Source organism: Leptonychotes weddellii, chromosome 11, assembly GCF_054177405.1.
Source record: "Leptonychotes weddellii isolate Sample4059 chromosome 11, ASM5417740v2, whole genome shotgun sequence".
Lineage (NCBI taxonomy): Eukaryota > Metazoa > Chordata > Mammalia > Carnivora > Phocidae > Leptonychotes > Leptonychotes weddellii.
This window is the reverse complement of record NC_138379.1, coordinates 62438040-62448915: the sequence shown is the minus strand read 5'-3', so window position 1 is coordinate 62448915 and position 10876 is coordinate 62438040. Positions and strand designations below refer to the sequence as shown.

At 48.8% G+C, this 10876-nt stretch overlaps 1 protein-coding gene across 1 annotated transcript in view; it reads right to left on the bottom strand.

Annotated features, from left to right (window-relative positions):
* The window catches only part of MTNR1B (melatonin receptor 1B), a 13607-nt gene extending 4021 nt beyond the window's left edge, over positions 1-9586 (bottom strand). The window contains 2 exon segments of the mRNA XM_006732963.2: positions 9359-9561; positions 9563-9586. Coding sequence (XP_006733026.2) covers positions 9359-9561; positions 9563-9586 — 227 coding nt within the window.
* Positions 9587-10876: the final 1290 nt, after the last annotated feature.

Sequence of the window (10876 nt, the reverse complement as noted above, 5' to 3'; positions counted from 1 at the left end):
TTCATCTGTCGATGGACATCTTGGCTCTTTCCACAGTTTGGCTATTGTGGACATTGCTGCTATAAACATCGGGGTGCACATACCCCTTCGGATCCCTACTTTTGTATCTTTGGGGTAAATACCCAGTAGTGCAATTGCTGGATCATATGGTAGCTCTATTTTCAACTTTTTGAGGAACCTCCATACAGTTTTCCAGAGTAAGCCCCCTCACATTCTTTCTGTCCGGTACAGCCAGGCAAGAAACGCACATCTGAGGACCTGCTCCAGGTACGGAGGGGGTCTCCCGCTTTTCCGTTGAATTCCCAGTCTTGTTTACTATCTCCACTGGTGGATGTCAGTCTCTGACTCTCCTACGCAAACCTCACCTGGTCTCAAGATGGGGGGCATTTCCTCTCTCAAAGTTCTTGTTCTCAGCTGGATCAGGAGCCCTTGCCTCTTCCCAGAATTGTATGTGTCTTTTTGACATTGGGAGGTGGTGCTTGAAGGTGGGATGACCCGGGTAATCTCAGTTCTGCCACTTCGAAGTTGGGCAAGTTCCTGAAACTTCTTTCTCCATGACTGTTCCTTAATTGCTTCCCTCCTGTTCTTTGGGGACCCTCCTTCCTTTTCTTTACACGCATTCCACTTGGTTGTTTCTGGGAAGAAAATCACTTCTTTCGGACACAGGAATATTGGTCCCTGCAGGGCCCTCTGGGCTCCTGGTTGAGCAGCAAAGAAGCTGCTGGCACTGGCAAGCACGTGCAGAGAAAGTCAAGGGCTGCTGGGAGCGGGTGCTAGATCAGCCAGCCGTTTCCCCCGAAAGCCAGTCCAGCTCCGCGTGTTAATGTGGCTCATCCCCGATAATGCCCCAGAGGCTGGCAAGCAGCTTGTAAATAGTGGGAAGAACACATTCAACTCCACATAGAGAGTGATTAAATTACTCTCCCCTATTACTCCGGCTGTTTCTAGAAGGCTGAAATCAACCAGTTCCTGCTGTAGGTTCATCTGCCCAGACATCGTACTGTCTCCCAGATTTCTTGACACCAATCCAAATTAGGCAAATAAAATTCTTGTTTGTCTCCCATCTGTAAGAAGCCAGGTCCTGTCTGGATGGTAGTCAAGGGAGATCTAGTTCTCCCAAATACAGGTGAGAAACCCATCCAGATGCACACAGCACTGCTCATCCCGCTATGCACAGGCGTCTAATGAATATTCATGTCACACGTCCTGGCGTGACTTATTTCCATCTGCCTCCACCAGACAGGGTGTATTAGTGGAGACAGCCTTCAACAAAAGGCCTTTGTTCACTAATATGGAATTCCCTTTTAACATTCCTACACAAAGCACATCCCTCCACAATCCACTCCCTCCTTGCTTCCTCTTTCCTTTTTTTCCAGGAAATCTATTTCTTGAGAAGGATCTGGTAACCCTGGTGGGGGGAGGAGGGAGCCAACAAGCCTTGAGTGATCTAGTCTTCATCAGATAGGAGAATTCCAGAAGTTCAAGCCACCCTTGCCCCTCCTCCCTGCGCCCACCCAGCAGGCCCAGAAAAAGAGTGTGTTGAATTTAAATTGTCCTTGGTCACTGAGCTAAAAGCCAGTGTAGAAATAAATAGTCAAGGAGTCATTTCTTCAACAAATATTTCTGAGTATCTACTAGGGACTAGATCTGCCTTTGCCAAGGCCGAAGGAAACATGGTGAGCAAGAGGAATACCCCCTCCCCTTACAAAGCTCCTGGTCTCAGAGGAGTCAATTAAACAAATAAAAATAAGATATGGCAAAGGTTAAAAACGGGAATTCAACAGATAAGCTATCATTTCTAACAGGGGTAAACTTCCTGTGCCTTGGGGTCTTCTTCCATCCTTTACCTACTCAAACATACTGAGTGCCTACCCTGTCTGGGCAGGGCACAGGGATGGGTCAAAGACATGGCCCCCACTGGCGAGATGCCAACAAGGCTGTTGGGTCAACAGACAAGAGAATCAGCAGCTAGCCAGCCTTTCAGTGTGCTGAGCCAGGAGAGAGGCCAGGACAAGGGGACAGTGGGGAAGAACTAAGACGGCCTGGGGATGGGGCTGGCCAGGCAGGAAAGTTCACCAAGGGGCAGGACAAAATCACAAAGACCCTTGCCACTGGCCTGCTTCCTTCTTAGAATGCTGTTTTTCTCAAAAGGGATTCGTATGGGAAAGGAAGGGCATAGGAAATACTAGTAATCTCCAAATGAAAGTGAAATATTTTTATCAGTTACTTTCTGGAGATAAGCACTGGAAATCAGTAGGCAGATTATTTGTTAAGAACTTGATTTCCTTACAAATACTAAAAACAAGGCACTTTTATATTAAAGTAAGCTCCTAATTTTGATTCCCAAATTCCTTGAGGGCAGAGATTATTTTCCACTAAAATTACATTATTTGTGAAAATCTTAGAGAGTGCGGATGAATCATGTAAGGGCCGAGTTGAAATGTAACTTTGCTTTAATTAAAAACAAAAAAGCCTGCAAAGCAAGCTAATCATGTAAACAAAAACAGGATGGGGGTATTTCAACCACTTAAAAGAAGAGAACGTATTTAAGAGCATAAGCATCTATTTTTTTTTACGACTAACTGAGATGCCTATTACAAAATATCTTTCCATAATCGTCACCAGAGATCATTTGGAGACTCTTACAGTAGCATTTTATTACTTCAATTACACTTAACACTAACAACAAAACCACAATTGGTATATCACCTTAAAGTTTATAATGTGCCTTTACATAAATTGACTGAATTGTTTCTCACAAGAATCCTTTAGGGTTGATCCGGTGATTTCCATTTCAAGAAACTGACACTCAGATTATGTGAATTGCCTATGGCCATAACAGAGAAAGAAGAGAAACAGGAGGAAATTAGGAAAAAGAAATGTCAAGGGCAAGGGTGTAGAGTTTCTTAGTCATCCCCCAAACCGAGAAAGAAGAGGAAAGCGCGCCCATTAAACCTGGCAGTTAGAAGGTCAGGAGTGGTATTAGCAAGGGCACGGTTCTGCCCAATGTTGGAGGATAAACTTTTGTACTGTAGGTTGCTCTCCCAATCGGCTTTGGCTTCAAGAGAAGGAAAGAAATGGAGTGGTACTTGCAAAGGGATATCCCTTTGGTGGTGGGGGGGGGGGGGGGCGGTTGTACAGAGTCTTTTTTCTTTTCTCTTTCTTCTAAATGGGAGAGATTTTACCCAGCACGTAATAAGCACACAGTAATATTAGCTATTATTTATTACTGCTGCTTTTATATTATTAGTTGTGTCGAAAGAACAAGAAAGAGACTCCGAACATTGGACTACAATCCCTGGGAGATAAGATAGGAGAAGTCACAGTGCAGGGTGGACCATGAAGAAGGTAGGATGTTGCCTCTAGGGTGGAAACTCCCTGAGTACTGGGGACTCTACTTCTCAACTCCCTAAATTCTAACTCTTCCAACAAGAAGTATTTTAAATCGTAAGACCTAATTGTGGCATTGGTATCTTCAGAGTTTTGTGATATATCATGCTAAATACAGAGCCCCAATTTCTGGAAAAAAAAAAAAAAGGCAGTCAAACACTTAAGTCTTCATACCCCCAGGCTACTGAGAGCTACAGGGGAGGAATTAAAGAGGATTATGAGCTTTCCTGATTGTTCAGCTAAAGACATAATTATGGGTTTAAAATGTGTTCATTTTTGCTTGGTGAAGAGATAAGGAAGTATTCAGAGCAGAAACCTGAAGTGGAGAGCTCAAGCCACATCAGGGAGGGAATCCAAGTTAACCCAGTTTGGTCTTCAGCTGATAACAAGCACTCCAAACCCCGCCGGCTGAGAGGGTCAAAAGACACCGGTCACCAAGTGGCGTCTCCATGAGTGGTCAGTGGTAGGATAAAACTCGGATGAAGTGAGTTCCACCTTACCCTACAATGCCTGGAGCACTGGTACTGTGGGTCTATTAAGTATTTCCTTCAAGCCTTCCAAGAGCCTTTATCCGGAAAGAGTCTATCTATTCATTCATCATTTACACCCTCAATCAGCAAGCAAGGGGAGAAGATGGACTCTGCTCCAATCTGACTGGGGATGCAAAACACCTGCTGGGCTGAAAATTCCCCTCAGGAAGCCTACAATGTAGTTGCTGCTTCCAGGCAAAAGATGGTGCAGACCGAGCATCACTGGGTTGCCCAGAGGACAGGGCAGACTCTGGACGAGGACCTGTGTGTTCAGCAACCAAATCCTCCGTGTTTTTCTGGGCAATCCCAACGTCAAGTATTTCATATCCTTTCTCTTTACATATCACCCAACTGTCCTAGGTATGGCTTTGCATCCACTCACTCAAAACACCTCCCCGGGGGGGCGCCTGGGTGGCTCAGTTGGTTAAGCAACTGCCTTCGGCTCAGGTCATGATCCCGGGGTCCTGGGATCGAGTCCCACATCGGGCTCGGCGGGAAGCCTGCTTCTCCCTCTCCCACTCCCCCTGCTTGTGTTCCTGCTCTCGCTGTCTCTGTCTCTGTCAAATAAATAAATAAAATCTTTAAAAAAAAAAAAAAAACACCTCCCCAGGGGAGCCTGGGTGGCTCAGTCGTTAAGCATCTGCCTTCGGCTCAGGTCATGATCCCAGGGTCCTAGGATCGAGCCCCACATCGGGCTCCCTGCTCGGCGGGAAGCCTGCTTCTCCCTCTCCCACTCCCCCTGCTTGTGTTCCCTCTCTCACTGTGTCTCTCTCTGTCAAATAAATAAATAAAATCTTTAAAAAAAAAAAAACACCTCCCCGACAGCCTGGGAAATCGGGCACTGTGCCCAAGGGCCAGAAATACCTGATACTCTGGGCTTTCCCCTCTGCTAACGGAGATTACCTCCACCTTTCAGTAAGGACATGTTTCTCTCAGCTCTCTTCTGTGTGGCCAACTGTCTGGATGGCGAAGGTAATGGCGGGAGGCTCACATTCTACAGGCAGCCCAAACGGAAGGCAATCTCAGACCAGACCAGCAGGGAGCAAACACCCTAAGGAGGCAGGGAAGCACAATTTGGGGGAGACCAGGCAGAGCTGGAGACCGCTAGCCCCTCAGGAGCAACGGGAGCAGGCACTCTCTGTGCAAGGACAAGGGTGAGGTGTGCCATGGGCTTTTCGTGCCGGAAGCCATTCAGTTCCGTGAGGACTCTGCTGGTGGCATGAGCAGTGCTGAGCGCTGTAACTGAGTCCGCCCCACCTCGTGACGCACGATTCATTCCTTCTGTCCCGCTGCTCTCCTGGTGCCTTGTCTGTTTTCAGTTTGTCTCAACAGACCGGTATTTATTTCTTACTATGTACAGAATCAAAGCCTCAGGTCTCAGCAGACTCACGGTGCGGTGGGCAGAGAGGGAACTGGACAAGCCCGGTGAGGCGGGTGCTGTCTGGGGAGGGCACAGGGAAGCCGGAGGCGGGAGACGGTCCCCACGCCCTGCTTGCCATTACTAAGCAACGTCAACCGCCACAGAGGGGAGTTGAGGAAGGGGTCTGGAGGAGGTTCACTGGCAGAAAAGAGGCAGGGAGCTCCCCAAGATGAGGCAGGGCATAGGAGGCTGGATGGGTGGCAGCAGCAGCAGCTCACAAGCAGGATGACAGGAGGGAGACGAGGCTGTGGTGCTGGGCGGGTGCGCCGGGGCAGGGCTGTGTGAGCAGTGCCCGGAGTCCCATGCTGTACACACAGAGGGCAGCCATGGATGGGATGGCGTCCGCTGCTGGAGGAGGAAGCAGGGAAAGCCGTCCGGACACTACCGACAGAGTTTGTCCCAGAGATAGTGAGCATGGGGCGCCTGGGTGGCTCAGTTGGTGAAGCGTCTGCCTTGGGCTCAGGTCATGATCCCGGCGTCCTGGGATCGAGTCCCGCATCCGCTCCCTGCTCAGTGGGGAGCCTGCTTCTCCCTCTGCTCCTCCCCTGGCTTGTGCTCTCTCTCGTTCTGTCACATAATCTTTTTTTTTTTTTTTTTTTAAGAGAGATGGTGAGCGTGTAAAATGAGGCAGTGAGAGGAGAGATGGCAGGAAAGGGGAATATTGAGAAATATCAGACTGCAAACATCATGGGAACTTGGGGAATGGAGGAACCAGGAATGACGCCCAGGGGTCAGGGGTCTAGGAGAGGAAAAGAAGGAGACCCAAAAACTAGCATCAGGTAAGCCAAAGGAATGGAAGTTTTTGAGGGGGGTTTGGGCCTGAGGCTCACACACTGCACAGAGGGGCATTTTGGAGGCCAGTCTCCAGAGCACTAAAGAGGAAATGGGAAGCAAGGAGGTAGTCAGTTCATGGAAATTGATGTCTGGCTGTGAAGGGAAGGAGAGAGTAGCGATGAACTCAGAAACAGACCTAAAATCCGGGCGTCTGGGAGGCTCATTCGGTTGAGTGTCTGCCTTCCGCTCCCGTCGTGATCTTGGGGTCCATTGATCCAGCCCGAGTTGGGCTCCCTGCTCAGTGTGGAGTCTGCTTTTCCCTCCCATCTCCCCCTCTACCCTGCTGCCCTGAGCTCCCTAGCTAGAGCTCTCTCTCTCTCAAATAAATAAAATCTTAAAAAAAAAAAAAAGACACAAAATCAAGGAAAGATTTTTTTTTTTAACACCAGAGACCCTTGTGTGTGTGTGCCTGTGTGTGGGTGTACATGTGTGGGCTAAAGGGAAAGAAACAAACAGTGAAAACACAGAAGAGGGTGCCTGGGTGGCTCAGTTGGTTGGCGACTGCCTTCGGCTCAGGTCATGATCCTGGAGTCCCAGGATCGAGTCCCGCATCGGGCTCCCTGCTCGGCAGGGAGTCTGCTTCTCCCTCTGACCCTCCTCCCTCTCATGCTCTCTGTCTCTCATTCTCTCTCTCTCAAATAAATAAATAAATAAATCTTTAAAAAAAAAAAAGAAAGAAAACACAGAAGAGAGAGAAAGAACTTGATGGGGGAAGGTTCCAGAAAAGCAGGGAAAGGAGAGATAAAAACCAAAAACACAGAGATTATTATTGGCTAAGTCTAGACCAGGGCAAGCATGGCCACGGCAGGCACAGGAAATGTCCTCAGACCCTGTCAGGAGAGCCCTAAATACGACAGGTCCCCAGGAAGCACACACTAAAGAGTGAAACGCACACCTGGTCTTTCCTTCCAAGTTGGGTCAATGCCCTGAATCTGTCTCCCACCTTCCCTCCATCCCTCCCTCCCTTTCTCTAGTGTCATCTCTGAAAAAGTCAACCCAACACATGCAGCAACAGAAGCTACAGACAGGGGCAGTCCTGGGAAAAAGGACGATTCATCTAACCCCTCACCCAGCTATCAGGATCACCCCTGTCATGGATGACAAGAGGAAGTGCATTTGTCATAGTCAAGTGAAGGATACTGACGTCTGCTAAGAAAGGTCTATGATCTTAATATGGGCTGTGTGCCTTGGTTATGTGTCCTTCGCCACAGTCTTATCTTCTTATTAGCGATGAATTAAGGAACCAGACTTAATTACAGAAAGGTCTCAGATGAGGGTTTCTTAAAGTCACTCTAAACTCTCCGTAGAGCACCTTGATTCCTAGCGGAATGAGTGCAAATTCCGAGGGCTCTCAGTTTTTAAGCATCTTTTGAAATCTCACTTTGCCAAGGTTTAACGGAAGTCAACAGTAGATTTTTCATGAATGTTATCAATAAAGCCAGCGGTCAAATAAAAGCTGGTTAAATTGCATGACTGGAGCGGCCACCAATGTGTCAGGAATTAATGTCATTTAGCTCTAGTGTTAGCATTTGTTTCTGGTGCTGGGCTGTAGCCGACTCAACAGGAGGCAGGAAGGATAGAACAGGGGATGGGCCAGCAATTGAAAGGTCAGTACCCACCTGGGCCACGCTCCCACATCAGTAGAGTTTCTGTGCGCCCCACTAGGAGCACAGAAGAGGCCAGCCCTCCTGGGATGGAGGACGGGAGAAGCTGCTTATCTGCCTCAGGTAAAAGGAAGCTGTACTCACCCCCCTCAACCACCTCTCCAACCTCAGGCAGCTCAAATTTTACTGAACAGGGAACCATAGCCTACCCCACCTGGTTAGTCAGGGAGAGAAATGGCTGGGTGTCAGAATCTGGGGGGCCCAGCCCTGCCTCCTTCCTGCCTCTGTGCAGGAGATTCGTGTTTGTGGCTGCTGCAAAGGGGCGATTCAATCGAAAATATCAACTACAACTTTCCCCTCACCGTAACCTGCTCTTCCCTAATATATAGGCTTTTAGTCAAAGGACATGACAATATCTTGAAAAAGGTATTCCAGATGATACTAACCACCACTACTGAAATGACTGAGTTAGAAAGCTTGTTTCTACTTGATAGTGTTGTTTCCCGTATTATAAACAGAAGCTCATATTTTTATTTTTTGTTGTTCTGTAGATAAATACACTGGAGTCAGAGAGCCACACAAAGTATACACATGCCCATTTACTACAATTGGCCTTTCTGAATGGTCTGGGGCTCCTTAGAAAAGCATGGTTAAAGACAAGACAAGCCTGGCTTTCTGCTGTTGTCTTTTTATTGTAATTCACTCTAATATTTGAGTTGCCCCTAACACCCAAATTAGAAAATTACTAATTGGAAAACAGGCCATTGAGCCTCCCACACTGAAATGGTCAGCATGCTCCAGTGACCTCTCAGGGTCAGAGTTCAGAGACTCCCTCCCTCTGGTTTTGTTCCCTTGCAGACCTAAGGAATGGAAAAATTGAAAGGAGAGTGCAAAGAAAGGGGAAAAATACTTTTCCCGATTGCAACACTATTTTGCCAAATCATTATTTTAATCTTCATTTAATCCCACGAATTCCCTATCTTCAGAAAAGACCACATCATCCCAAAGCAATGTAGTTCCACCCAAGGAGAGCCTGCAGATTTCTGCATCTGCACTCTCTTGGTTGGAAATGGGTCTTCAGATCACCTGGAGGTAAGTTTCTGACAAAATCCCCCAGGGGCTTCATTGTCTCAGCACCCACTGCAGAGGGAGGGAGAGAGGTGTTAAAGATCCTGAGATTCAATAAAAACATAAAAAAAAAAAAAAAAAAAAAAGATCCTGAGATTCCTGTGGCCGGATAGGGGCACTGTCTGGACCCGCACAAACTGGAGCGCCTTGGATGACCGAAGCTTCCAGCCGCGTGGGTTCCCACAGAGCGGGCGCCCTGCCAAAAAGTGCGCAGAAAAACTTTGCTCAATTCACGCGGCACAGACGCACCCAGTACGCCCCGGGCAGCGGTGAGACGCGGGCGCCAGAGCCACACATCGGGGAAAGGCAGCAGCTCTGCCAAACTTTTGAGCACAGGACCCAACTTGGGGACGAGGTTCGAGAAAAGGGAAAGGGGCGCCCGGGACCGATGGCGCGGTCAGGATCGGGACCGGACGCCAGGGAAGGGTCCGCCCCAGCAGCGGGCGTGGCGCTCACCCGCGTTCCGGAGCTTGCGGTTCCTGAGCACCGACAGGATGACCAGGAGGTTGCCCACGACGTCCACCGCGGTGGTAACGATGAGCACGACAGACAGTGCGGGCGCCACCCAGGGAGGACGGGCGGTCCCGGAGGGCCGCGCGCTGCCCGCCCCCGGCCAGCCCGGGCGCACAGCCAGCTCGCCCGCCTCGCAGCAGTTGGGAGAAGGAGCCGTTCTCCAGCATCGTGGACCGTCCCGCGCCGCGCGCCAGCCACCGCGCCAAGTGCTGTCGCCACAGGGAGCGCGCTGTCGCGCCCAGAGTTCTTGCTGCTGGCACCTGTGCCCCGGCCAGTAGGGAGGGACCTAGAGGAAGTAATTAAGCGTGGTCAGGGGGCGGAGAAAAACGTAAGAATGGGAGGAGGACTTGGGGTGCAGGCGTTGCCAAAAGGAGTGCATCCCTCCCTCTCCCTTCCTGGGGGGCTGGCTCAGGAGCATCTGAGACCCAGAGCCCAAAACTGCCTGGCCCAGCTCAGGCCTCAATTCCTGAGCGCACTTCCACGCCCAGATCCCCCACCCCCGAAAGAAGCTGTGCCCAGGAAGGGACACCCAGATTTGCGGACTGGAGAAGGTGTTGTTCGTGGAGACCTGCAGACCTGTTGTCAGAAGGGCAAGGTTTGAGGCCCCCATGGGGGCTGCCCAGCTCCAAAGAGAAAGTAGTCCCCGGGGTATGGGGACAGATCCCAGGGCAAAGTCCGGTAGAGGGAGCTTTTCTCCTGGCAGCTGCAGGAGAAAAGCAAACCCCTGCTATTTATTGAGCACTTGTTGTTCACCCTGGGAGACACTGATGATGTCTCTGCCTTGTCCTCTTCATGAAACCAAGACATCTATTGATGTATGAACATCTATTTAAATATGACAATACTTAAATAGATGTGTGGTCAATACTGGGTGTTATTATAATGTGGTTTTGGAGGGCTTTTGAACAAAAAGAAGAGTGAAATATGACTACTGGAAAGAAGGAATTTAGATGCCCTTTATTTAAAAAGTTTGAGCACTTGCTCTGATAAGAGCAACAGCTAACCTCTTCTGAGGGTGAATTTGATGCCAAGCACTGTCCTAGCTCCTTTCACATCACTAGAACCACTGAAATCAAAATGACAGACAATTTTAAATTTGAGGAGAAGGTGAAGCACCTGGATACATTGCTTTCATGAGAATGCAAAATGGTACAGCCACTTTAAAGAGCTGTTCGGTAGCTTCTTATGGAGTTAAACATACATCATCCTACAACCAGAAATGAGATAAAAATGAAACATATGTCCACAAAAAAGACTTGTGCCGGAATGTCCAGAACAGCCTTATTGATAGTAGCCCAATCCTGGAAACAGCCCAAATATCCACGAGTGGGTAAACAGATTGTGGTATAATCCCACATGGAATACCACTCAGCAATAAAAACTACTGATCTACACAACATGGATTAATCTAAAAATATATTATATTGAACAAAAGAAGCCAGACACAAAAGAGTACA